This window comes from Anguilla anguilla, chromosome 12 (genome assembly GCF_013347855.1).
Source record: "Anguilla anguilla isolate fAngAng1 chromosome 12, fAngAng1.pri, whole genome shotgun sequence".
Lineage (NCBI taxonomy): Eukaryota > Metazoa > Chordata > Actinopteri > Anguilliformes > Anguillidae > Anguilla > Anguilla anguilla.
The window spans coordinates 42335055-42347593 of record NC_049212.1 but is presented as its reverse complement, the minus strand read 5'-3'; the positions used below and the strand labels follow the sequence as shown (position 1 = coordinate 42347593).

Sequence of the window (12539 nt, the reverse complement as noted above, 5' to 3'; positions counted from 1 at the left end):
TGTGTACAGAGGGGCTACAGTACAAACATAACTGAATTAGTTATTCAGTGTACAGTAAGCTGAGTGATGGTATGAGCTGTATTTATTGTATATTCATATTCTGCTTCTGTGGGGTGATGCAGGCTCATAATGCAGGGCCATGAGCCCTTGATTGGGTGGTTCACGTTGGAATAATTGTTTGTATTACATTGATATCTACCAGATGCTCTTTTTAGGAACAGCTTTTAAGTGTATTAATTAATTTGTTAAATTAATATCTCATGCGCAAAATAACATGCGCAACCGCAACAGGAACAAGCGCATGAGATAGACAAATTTCAAAAGAAACTAAAGCAGCGGGCAGCTGCCCCAATAGGAACAAATACCAGGGGCCATCAAACATTTCATTACAACAGCTGACAAGAATCTGCATTTGTCTCTCAATTTCTCCTAGCATTTGGCAATATGGTGCTAATGCTACAGGCCTAGCCTTTAGGCTACAAATCACACTGAATGCTATGTTCAGGATGACGGTAGCAGCTATGCTTTACTCCATATAGCAGTAGCTCTCCTGTAGGTTAGCAGGTGGGTGGTGGTGGTGTATGGATATGCAGGTGGGTGGTGCTGTGTGAATATGCAGGTGGGTGGTGGTGGTGTATGGATATGCAGGTGGGTGGTGGTGTATGGATATGCAGGTGGGTGGTGCTGTGTGAATATGCAGGTGGGTGGTGTTGTATGGACACAGAGAACAGGTGCATGCAGTCTGGCTGAGGGTCTCTGCCTGCCCCCCCCCCCCCCCAGGAACCTGAAGAAGTCGGAGGAGGCGGTGTCGCGTCTGGAGGCGGAGATCCAGGAGGGCGAGAAGGCCATGGAGGACATGACCGAGCAGCTGAAGAAGCTGGAGGAGCAGGCCGCTGCCGTCATGACCGAGTGTCAGCAGGCAGAGGTCAGCGGGGTCGCTGGCCCACAGCATGCTGGGAAATGTAGTCTCTGATATCACTGTGCACTTGTAATATGGACCCTGACCAGGGTCTACAGGGTGGCAGCTCCTTCAGCCCTATTAACCCTTTACCCTGTAAGATCATGTGATCAGAATGTTCTCACCTGAACATTCTGATGCCAGTGTGACAATTACTACTGGCAACTGAAAGCATTCTAGAGGAATTCTAGAGTTCTAGAACACTGACTTAAAATGTTGAAAAAGCATTCCAAAAAACATACTCTTCAAAGGGATAAAATTCTGAGGTCAGTGTGCTGGTGGTCACATGGTCCAAATACACTGTTAGATTCAGGGTCGGGGTCAGTGAAGTGTACTTCATTACATGAAAGGTCCTCTTGGAGCATTATGGGCTGTTTTTCCCGAAGCGGTTAATTCCCTGAATGTAAATGGAATTGGCGTCAGCCTCGCTGACATGATTGGAATGTTGTGACTGAGGCGATCAAGCGTATCTCTGGACTGCGCCGCTTCAGGAAGTGAAGTCTCGGTCTCAGGGAAAGCTCTGATTGGTCCTGGGATCCTCTCGTCCAATAGGACGCCCTGCCTGAGGTGCAGGAAGAGCACCGTGGCGTGTCCCAGGAGATCAAGGCCATCCAGGAGAAGGAGCACGCCCTGCAGAAGGAGTCCCTCGGGGTGCGCCTGAAGGTGGAGCAGATCGAGGCTGCCATCACCGAGAACCAGAACAAGATCCGGCACTGGCAGAAAGAGGTGTGCACCCGTCCCGCGCTGCCACTGGTGTCCGTTACTAAATAATTAGCAAGAAATTAGTGTGTTTCCATGGCTCCTCACACTGGTGATTGTTTAAACTGTTGAGAATGGTGACCTCCAGTGGTGGAAATGAGCACTTGAGTCCTGCAGTGTTGCCATTTTGTCCTGATTGTCCGAGAGCTTTAGGTCAGTTTTTAACTTATAAAAATAGCAAAGTTAGAAAAGATGAAGAAAATGAGACGTGTGAACGGAGTTCCCCCTCAGGCCTCCAGGATCTCTCTGCACGCCATCGATGGGCAGCCCGCTGTGGAGCTGCCCCAGCTGACCCCCGAGAACCTGGAGGCCGGCCCCGACGCCGACATCATCAAGAAGAAGATCGCCCTGCTGGAGGCGCGCTGCGAACAGATGAAGCCCAACCTGGGCGCCATCGCGGAGTACAGGAAGAAGGTACCGCCCGCCTCTCGCCTGACACCAGACTGGAGAGTGCATGTGACTGCAGTGAACTGTAAAGTAGATGTGACTGCAGTAAACTGTAATGGGGACGTGACTGTAGTAAACTGTAAAGTAGCTGTGACTAGTGAGCTGAACTGTGGATGTGCCTGTCTGCAGGAGGAGCTCTACCTGCAGCGCGTGGCAGAGCTGGATGACATCACCACGCAGAGGGACAGTTTTAAGCGGGGATGTGAGGACCTGCGCAAGCAGCGGCTGAACGAGTTCATGGCCGGCTTCAACATGATCACCAACAAGCTGAAGGAGAACTACCAGATGCTGACCCTGGGGGGCGATGCTGAGCTGGAGCTGGTGGACAGTCTGGACCCCTTCTCTGAGGGCATCATGTTCAGGTAAACCCTGCCTGGGGGAGTCTGGGGAGGGCTTGAGCCCCCTGCGCGGGACGAGCACAGAGCACTGACACAGAGCACTGACACTGCCTCAGTCTGAATACGGCACAGAGCACTGACACAGCCTCAGTCTGAATACGGGCACAGAGCACTGACACAGAGCACTGACACTGCCTCAGTCTGAATACGGGCACAGAGCACTGACACTGCCTCAGTCTGAATACGGCACAGAGCACTGACACAGCCTCAGTGTGAATATGGGCACAGAGCACTGACACAGCCTCAGTCTGAATACGGCACAGAGCACTGACACAGCCTCAGTCTGAATACGGGCACAGAGCACTGACACTGCCTCAGTGTGAATATGGACACAGAGCACTGATAGCCTCAGTCTGAATACGGCACAGAGCACTGACACTGCCTCAGTCTGAATACGGGCACAGAGCACTGACACAGAGCACTGACACTGCCTCAGTGTGAATATGGGCACAGAGCACTGACACAGTCTCAGTCTGAATACGGCACAGAGCACTGACACAGCCTCAGTCTGAATACGGCACAGAGCACTGACACAGAGCACTGACACAGAGCACTGACACTGCCTCAGTCTGAATACGGCACAGAGCACTGACACAGAGCACTGACACAGCCTCAGTCTGAATACGGCACAGAGCACTGACACTGCCTCATTTTGAATACGGCACAGAGCACTGACACAGAGCACTGACACTGCCTCAGTCTGAATATGGCACAGAGCACTGACACTGCCTCAGTGTGAATATGGACACAGAGCACTGACACAGCCTCAGTCTGAATACGGCACAGAGCACTGACACTGCCTCAGTCTGAATACGGGCACAGAGCACTGACACTGCCTCAGTCTGAATACGGGCACAGAGCACTGACACTGCCTCAGTCTGAATACGGCACAGAGCACTGACACAGCCTCAGTGTGAATATGGGCACAGAGCACTGACACAGCCTCAGTCTGAATACGGCACAGAGCACTGACACAGCCTCAGTCTGAATACGGGCACAGAGCACTGACACAGAGCACTGACACTGCCTCAGTCTGAATACGGGCACAGAGCACTGACACTGCCTCAGTGTGAATATGGACACAGAGCACTGATAGCCTCAGTCTGAATACGGCACAGAGCACTGACACTGCCTCAGTCTGAATACGGGCACAGAGCACTGACACAGAGCACTGACACTGCCTCAGTGTGAATATGGGCACAGAGCACTGACACAGTCTCAGTCTGAATACGGCACAGAGCACTGACACAGCCTCAGTCTGAATACGGCACAGAGCACTGACACAGAGCACTGACACAGAGCACTGACACTGCCTCAGTCTGAATACGGCACAGAGCACTGACACAGAGCACTGACACAGCCTCAGTCTGAATACGGCACAGAGCACTGACACTGCCTCATTTTGAATACGGCACAGAGCACTGACACAGAGCACTGACACTGCCTCAGTCTGAATATGGCACAGAGCACTGACACTGCCTCAGTGTGAATATGGACACAGAGCACTGACACAGCCTCAGTCTGAATACGGCACAGAGCACTGACACTGCCTCAGTCTGAATACGGGCACAGAGCACTGACACTGCCTCAGTCTGAATACGGGCACAGAGCACTGACACTGCCTCAGTCTGAATACGGCACAGAGCACTGACACTGCCTCAGTCTGAATACGGGCACAGAGCACTGACACTGCCTCAGTCTGAATACGGCACAGAGCACTGACACTGCCTCAGTCTGAATACGGGCACAGAGCACTGACACTGCCTCAGTCTAAAGCACAGTTCTGCCAAAAGTCCATTTATCATCTGATCTGACAACGCAAGTTCAGATGAAGGAAGGTGTGTGTTTGGCACACAACAGCCAGTTAAGCACGCGGCTGCCATTTTGTTTTGTTCCCAGTTTTAGTGGTTTGTTTAATTTAAAATGGCGCCTTCTGTGAGTGACCTTTTCAGGGCTGTCGGCTGTCTCCAAAAACACCTTTTAAATATTCTTTCCTTTAAAATGCAACTGCAGTTCTATATGTTTACATGGCAACGGCGTCAGCTGCACACACACTCACCTGGACTACGCCGGTGCTCTCTCTCAACGGCGTCAGCCACACACACACTCACCAGGACTACGCCGGTGCCGTCTCTCTCTCCACAGCGTTCGGCCTCCGAAGAAGAGCTGGAAGAAGATCTTTAACCTGTCGGGCGGGGAGAAGACGCTGAGCTCCCTGGCGCTGGTCTTCGCTCTGCACCACTTCAAACCCACGCCGCTGTACTTCATGGATGAAATCGACGCCGCGCTCGACTTCAAGAACGTGTCCATCGTGGCGTTCTACATCTACGTGAGTAAACGCCGTCCTTCCCAAAGCAGGGCGGGAGTCTCACTCACTGGCCAAACGTTCCCTTCACACGGCTCCCAATGCACTTTACAATCATCTGTTTCTCCTGGCAGTCAAACTTTACATCTAGTCTAGCTGGTTTTAAAATCGTGCGTGTATTTTTCAATTCCATTTTATCTGTACAGCGCTTTTTAGAGGACTGTCACAGACCCTTTCCAGAGTAGCAGGCATTTAGTGAATCTTCCAGCAGTGCCCTGGAGCCAGAGGCAGGTGCAGCTGATTCTCATCGTTACTCAGACTGATTAGCTGACTGCTCTCACCTGGCTATCGGGGTCTGAATCAGGGGCAGTTTGTTAGTGAGCAGCAGCAGGTCCTGTGGTGTCCCAGGGTCAAAGGTCGTCTCCAGTGAGCTGTGTTAAAGGAGCCTGGGTGTTTAAGGCTGGTGCAGAAATCCCCTGCATTACAGCATGAGGGACGAGCCTAGTCACAGGACTACAGCCCACTGCGGTCTGCTGCTTTACACTAACTACAGCCCACTACGGTCTGCTGCTTTACACACACTGCATGGAAATAATTATCTTTTATTTTTTAATTTGTTTTATGAGGTAAAATATGTCATTTGTAGATTTTGCAAATACTCTGTACTCAAGGCTTGTGTTTAATTCCATGTGTGCGCTCACTCCATAGTGCAGTGTGTCTGTGTGTGCGGAGTGTGTCTGTGCAGTGTGTCTGTGTGTGCAGTGTGTGTGCAGTGTCTGTGTGTGCAGTGTGTGTGCAGTGTCTTACTGACCTGCAGTTCCCAGCTGAGACTGACGTCTTTATTGCTCCCCTCCTGCAGGAGCAGACTAAGAATGCCCAGTTCATCATCATCTCCCTGCGGAACAACATGTTTGAGATCGCCGACCGCCTCATCGGCATCTACAAAACGCACAACACCACCAAGAGCGTGGGCATCAACCCCAAAATCATCGCTGCCAAGGACCTGCAGGAAGTGGGCTCTGCCTGAGCCAGCCAATCATAAGCCTGCCTCCCCTTTACCTGTCCTGTTCTGTCCTGTCTGTCTCAACTTCTATCTGTTTACCTGTGTTGTATAATTGTAAATCTTAACCTCTTTTTTTTCCTGTTTCTTTTTGATAAAGCTGCTGTAGTTTTATATTAAACGAAAAATAAAATTCTTTATAATCTTTACCGACTGATTGGTCGATGGGTTGCTGCATTTGAACACTGTATTGCCTGTAAGTGCCTGTATAACGTGTGTGAGACACTGGAGCTCAAGCTCCAGCCCTATGGGAGGGGGGGGGGGGGGGGGGGGGGACACTTGACACACGTTCAGCTCTTACCTGGGGTTTGTACGTCTGTGGAGCCCACCACACTTAGAAGGGTGATCAGAAAAGATGATTTTATTGGAAATTTTGAAAATACATTATTTTTTACTACATAGTAAAAACAGTTCGAAGTTGGAATCGTTGAGAGGGAACTTTACAGTGGCAGATCAGATGGCGTGAATGCGTTTCATTAGAGGCCTTTCCTGGTCTACTGACTGCTGCACTCTGGTTTATTTGTAATAAAAGCAGAGCTGACCCATATTACTCAGCAGCTTGTGTTAATCGGGTTAGACTATAAGGGTACAGGCTGCTTCTGCAGGGTCTTACAGCACTATCCCGCTGCCCCAGACCATGAGACCCACGGGAAACTGCCCCACATCGCTGTATGGCCAGGCTAAAGCTACACACCAGCTAACTAAAACTACCAAATGGTAAATGGACTGCATTTATATAGCACTTTTATCCAAAGCGCTTTTTATAATTGATGCCTCTCATTCACCCATTCACACACACTCACCCACCAACGGTGAAAGGCTGCCATGCAAGGTACCAATCAGCTCGTTGGGAGCAATTAGGGGTTAGGTGTCTTGCTCAGGACGTTATGAAAACTTCTTTAAAATCATAACGTCCGTTGGCCACGCCCACCTCACCGTGAACATGCAAAAACATTTCTAGGTACAGCTTTCCATTTAGTCACGGAGTTCAGCATCGAATGAATGCTGGTTTTGCTAAATTCACTAGCTAGTCTAATTGGCCATCTACCCGGTGGTTTGTGATGCCTAATGTTAGCAAATTATTTTTTATACATGTAAATTGTTGAACACAGTCTGAAGAGTCTGGGAGACGGTAACCAACAGTTACCGGATACACCTGTCCCCAATTCGGTACTCTGCTGGACGTTTTACAAAAGGGCCTTTCACAGAGCAGAGAGATGAAAGCAGGTTCTAGCTAAAGTGATCAATCCGACAGGTAATGTTAACTTACCTAGCTAGCCTACGTAAACTACCTAACAACCTACTGCACATAATGTAGCAAACACTGCATCCCTCTAAGTGCTAGCCACTGAATGAATGGCTACATTCACTGAAGCTAACTTAACCGCCTGGATACCAGCAAGTCGAGCTAAATTAGTGCTGAAATTTCGATTCTGTCCAGCAGAAACAAAGCGAGCTCCACGTCAGACTTCAACTCCACGTGTTCCGAAGCTCTCGCTACCTTCCGAATTGTGCTCCGATGTTTTAGAGTAACTGAATTTTTTTTAAAAAAGTGATCGGAAGGAGCCCTATGATTAGTTAGCCCAGACTCTATAATTGTTATATTATAATAACAATACCAGCATTGTACCCCCCCCCCCCCCCCCCCAAAGAAAATTAAAAACACACATGCAAGCTTACTACAGAAAGTACAGAAGACATCTTAGCTTGATAAAGACAGTAAAATATGCACTATTTTGCTCTTATATCATGATATAAACTGAACATCTTCTGAAAGTCCCTATTCTATGTAGTTCTCTTCACTTTAAAAAAATGACCCAATAAAAAATGAATCACCAAACAAATAAAATCTCGGCGATGGAGGCCAGGTACTGAGCCGCTGTGTCTGAGAGGGAGGAGAGGAGGGACGTGGACTGGAGCTGCAGGTTTGCAGCCAGAGAGGCGAGGCACAGCGCGGCGTCTCTGACTGCCTGCTCAAACACCTGAGGAAAGCCAATCAGACCGAGGCACAGCGAGATGAGCAGGGCGAGCAGACCAATCAGGAGAGCGGCTGAGAGGTGGGGGGCCTCCGGGCAGGGGGGCGGGGCCTCCTTGCGGTGGCGGCTGTCGTGGCAGCAGGCGATTCGCGGGACGGGGCGCTGCTCCAGCTCAGAGAGGGTCACCCCGGCCCACTGCTGCTCCAGGAAGTCGGCCGCCCGCGGGCAGACGCACAGCGGGCGCACCTGGGGCAGGGGCGTGTCCATCAGGGCCTCCACCCGCTCCCGCAGCGCGTGCACCTTCTGCAGGTAGGCCAGCGGCGCCTCCTCCTCCTCCACCGCCGCGCCGTCGGAGAGCAGCTCCAGCTGCTCCTCCTTCATGCCCTTCAGCCGCTCCAGGATTGGCTCGTACTCGCGCCCGAGCTCCGCCTCCGCGGCGTCCAGGGCGGCGCTGAAGGCGTGCCTCTTGCGCGCCAGCGTCTGCTCCAGGCCCTGGAAGAAGCGGGCGACGGCCTCGCGGTCCTGGCGCAGCTGCCCCTCGGCCCGCGCCCGCTCCTGCTCCGCCCGCTCCGCCCGCGCGCACAGCTCCGCCCAGCGCCCGTCCGTCAGCCGCTCCACCAGCCGCGCCGCCGCCCCCCGCTCGCGCGCCAGCGCCGCCTGCAGGTCGTCGATGGCGTGGCCCTGGTGCCCGCCCACCGTCAGGCAGAGCCCGCAGATGAGCTGGCGGTCCTGCACGCAGTACACGTTGAGCGGCTGCAGGGGGTGCTGCGGGCAGAAGGGCGGGCGGGGCCAGGAGTCGCGCTGGTACTTCTCGATGATGGCGCGCAGGGAGACGTTGGCGGGCAGGGCCTCCACGCCCGTAGGGGGCAGCTCCACCACGCTGCGGCAGTTGGGGCACTTGAGGGGCACCCGCAGCAGGCGCCAGGTGGAGAAGGCTCCGGAGACCTGCTGCACATTGTCCAGGCAGGCCTTGCAGAAGGTGTGGGAGCAGGGAAGCACGCGCGGGTCGCAGAACAGCGAGTAGCACACAGAGCACGTCAGGTCCTCCTCCAGGTCGTCCATGACCGGGGGCGGGGGCGAAGCCCAGGCCTCGGGTTCTCCTCTGCGGGGCTGCAGCTGAGCTTCTGTTCTGTAAAAAGAACCTTCCGTTAAGAACAGACTGCTGCTCCTCATACAGCTACTACACCCTGGTAAAATTACCTCCCAGGTAAAATGATCAGAACGAAATTCAGCTTTTCTTACCTTTGTACATTTTAGTTACTAATGAGCATCACCTAACAAATTGACCAGCAACTAAAGATTTAAAGTAGGTCGGGCGTATATTTCATCTCGGTCATGCAAGTAGACAGAAGAGTATAGTATTATTTGTAGCACACTGATATTCAGAATATTCTAAATACTTAATATATTTTAGGGAATCACACCACCTAAAGGCAGACTCACACACGAAGCTGTCCTCGCTCTTGGGTCTAATGATTCGCGAGTCTCCGTGAAACCTATTTTAACTCGTCGATTTGTTCAGCACAACTCCAGTAGTGTGTGGACCCATTTGGAACTATCAGGTACCAGCACTGAGGGCATTATACAATACATTAGCGAAAACTATGCAACAATGCTAAGATTAGAATTTAGCGCAGCCGCAAAAGCATAAACAAAGTCCACGAACGGTGTGGCCTCTCCTTAAATGGCCGCACTGTTTTAGGAAGATTATCTGGAACACGGATTACTAAAGTGCTTTGTTTTTGTTCTTTTCTGCGGAAAGGTGATTGGATCATAGGAAAGCGGTTGTGCGAATTGCTAGCAGTAGTAGCAAGATTTTGTGGTTCCCTGAAGAATTGAATTTAAGTTAAAAAGCTTTTTTCTGAATCTGCTATCCGAAATGCTCCCTCTGGTTGTCTTGCAATGACAGGCTACTGTAGTTAGGCATTATCCACATGTTTAGGTATTAATGCAAACTAAATTGGTCCCAGACATAGAATGAGAGAAATGTATATAATTTGAATATAATTTCCTATTCGACTTCACTAACAGATCAACAGCTGAATAAAGACGAGGACCGAAGGCAAACGTACGTCTTTCTCTTTAATATCAATTTTGACAAATCCTTAACCATTGAAATAACCGTAACACCGGTCAGAATTACTTATTACAACTTATTTTAATGAAACTTCAAACTTTAAGTAACAAACTGTAGCTTATCAACACAACTCGCTTTTCTATGTCGTTTTAATACAGTTTAGGAGGCGTGTCTTCGTATTTTAATGAAAAGACCCGTTTTAAGGGCAGTTATTTACGTTTATATTTTAAGGGTGCCATTTCAAACTATTTTTATGCGATTGTTCAGCGATAAATAGGCTCATATCTTTCTCATGTGGGTAATACTTTCCCGCAGAGTAATCAATCCACAAAACAAGCTAACCCACAAACGATATAGAAATGTCGTAGAACATGCATAGCTGTCATAGGCAGCACTCTAAACTTAACAATAAAATTAATGTAACAGCTAAACCAGCCTAGACAGTCTGCTGAAACCTCAACATTAATTACTAAACATGATTAGCCAGTTAAGTAACGAGTTCATCCTCGCACCGTTATAATTTATGTGAAGCGAGCTTCCCTATTATCATGTTCAAATATAATTTACCCGAGTTAAGATGCTTTTATAGGACCATGGCGTCGGTGCTCCTGTCCGAAACTCCAGCAGAACCGCGACAGAACTCGCTGTCGCCGACACCTCGGAACGCGGATTTCATTTCAACACATCCGGTTGGCCCGGGCCCCATTTGCGCATGCGTGTCCTTGAAGCAGGGCCGTTCCACCAATCGCATCCCTTGATTAGATTTAAATACAAATTGAATCTAGCTTAACAGTTAAGTGCCATCAGTAGTATATCTGCGAATCGTAATAAAAATCTGACCTCGTTTGTTTGACTCAAAGTACAGTTATGTTGCTAAAACGGCTACACGATAGAGCCACTGTAGCTCGTCTGAACTAGCCTGCTATCTGCACGCTAGGCTAAGATACACTCCGAAAAGTTAAGTGTTACTAAATAAATAAAATAAGAAATTCCAATACAAACGACACCAAATCGAGGTTTCAATATTTATTTCCTTATAGACAACCTAGCCTGTAGACTAATTTCAACAGGTTAAGCAAACCATCTTTTTCTGTCTTATTTGAAACCACATCTTTGCAGATAAGGAATGCTGCAAAAATACCCTACGTCCAACAAAAAAAAAAAAGTTATGACCACAAAGATTCATTTCTACAGTGTTAGGAAAAATACTTAACAGAAAAAAACAAGCTAGAGGGGGAAGCCCTGGGATGTACTGAAGTATAGCAAACTTGTTCATGCATCATTGTGCTCAAATAAAGGCACAGCTTTTCCTCCAGTGAGCCACCTTACAGAGACCAGGCTTCAGAGCCGTTAATTATCCGCCAGGTGAAGAATACCTCCAGGCCAATAGGCAGGTATGCACACAGCCCAATTAATAGAAAATCTTTTCGACATTTAAAAAAAAAAACATTCTCATAAAGTGGCTCAACATGGGACTGACATAGCCGTCTAAACAATAAAAAAACAAAGGGCAAAAAGGATTATGCTTATTGTTAAAGGTTGGGGCTGCACCCCCCTCTGTACATTACACCCACAGCCCTCACCCCCCCCACTGCCGTGTGCAAATCCTTCACATTTCCTTCTGCTTTTGAAAATAAAACTAAATTCAGAAAGAGGGGCAGGAGGCAAGAAACAAGTAACATTTAAACAGCACAGTATTCTAAAAAAAAATTACACTGTGTACAGAACCTAACTAAAATAACCCCCTAAACTCCACTATGCTGTAATTCAGTACATGCAGAGATTATTCACTATGTTACATTAAAATGGCCATTATTTTTCTTATTCTTTTTGTGACAAATTGAAGCTCATTGTTATGACAACAGTACTGCAAAAAACGATGATTCTTTCTGCTTAAAGAAAAAGAAAAAGAAAACCACTTATTCATGCAGGAAGGGAACACACAAATAAGTTATTTGCTTGGTGAGGTGTGACGTCATGGATATTCACAGCATCAAACTAATATCTGGTGTGATATAGGTACAGGATTAGGGTTATATCTGGTGTGATACAGGTATAGGGGACTGGGGAAAATGGGGCCTTCCTTAAAATTACTCACTACTACACAAGCGTTGAAAACAAAAGCAGTAAAAAAAAAAAAGGAACCAAATAAAAAGGTTACACACTGGATTTGAAATTTTATTCCCAGAATGCAATGCATCTGAATGCATCTTTGCTGAATGCACCTGCCAATTCCATCCTCCAGCGTAAGTTAATACTCATTTTAAACCTGGTGTTGACACCCTCTTATTCGGTTTGTATAGTTTATGTAGGCATTCTTCCTTGTTGGGATTCCTATTTTAATAAGCCTTTGCTCAGAGGCCAAAATTTCTTTTGTCATTTATTTTAATTTAATTTAATTTTTTTTTAGCTCTCCTGCGTTTCTCTCTGTTGCGTTTCCTCTCTCGCATGCGTTCCGCACCACGGCCTTGCACACCCAGTCACGCACGCACGCACGCACGCACACACACCCGTCGCATTCTCTCGCACACGCGTCACGCTGCTGGAATCCCACCCCCG

General features: G+C 48.7%; 2 protein-coding genes across 5 annotated transcripts in view; one reads left to right on the top strand and one right to left on the bottom strand.

Moving 5' to 3' along the window:
• Positions 1-6076, top strand: part of smc4 (structural maintenance of chromosomes 4) — a 31389-nt gene extending 25313 nt beyond the window's left edge. For both annotated transcript variants that reach the window (XM_035384679.1, XM_035384678.1), the window contains exons 19-24: positions 781-925; positions 1511-1684; positions 1949-2131; positions 2294-2526; positions 4708-4891; positions 5727-6076. In XM_035384679.1, the coding sequence (XP_035240570.1) occupies positions 781-925; positions 1511-1684; positions 1949-2131; positions 2294-2526; positions 4708-4891; positions 5727-5894 (1087 nt within the window). In that variant the 3' untranslated portion in view covers positions 5895-6076. The remainder of the gene's footprint in view (positions 1-780; positions 926-1510; positions 1685-1948; positions 2132-2293; positions 2527-4707; positions 4892-5726) is intronic.
• Positions 6077-6270: 194 nt separating this feature from the next.
• trim59 (tripartite motif containing 59) lies at positions 6271-10709 on the bottom strand. Of its 3 annotated transcripts, none has more exons than XM_035385139.1 (2): positions 10548-10709; positions 6271-9027 (listed from the first exon to the last, which is right to left on the bottom strand). In XM_035385139.1, exon 2 carries the CDS (start codon positions 8963-8965, stop codon positions 7760-7762), a length of 1206 nt encoding a protein of 401 aa, XP_035241030.1. In that variant the 5' UTR covers positions 8966-9027; positions 10548-10709; the 3' UTR covers positions 6271-7759. The 3 variants fall into 3 exon arrangements, with proteins under 3 accessions (XP_035241030.1, XP_035241028.1, XP_035241029.1); XM_035385137.1 differs by having other exon boundaries at positions 6271-9032; positions 10548-10703; XM_035385138.1 differs by lacking the exon at positions 10548-10709 and adding an exon at positions 9331-10340 and having other exon boundaries at positions 6271-9032.
• Between the last annotated feature and the right edge of the window lie 1830 nt (positions 10710-12539).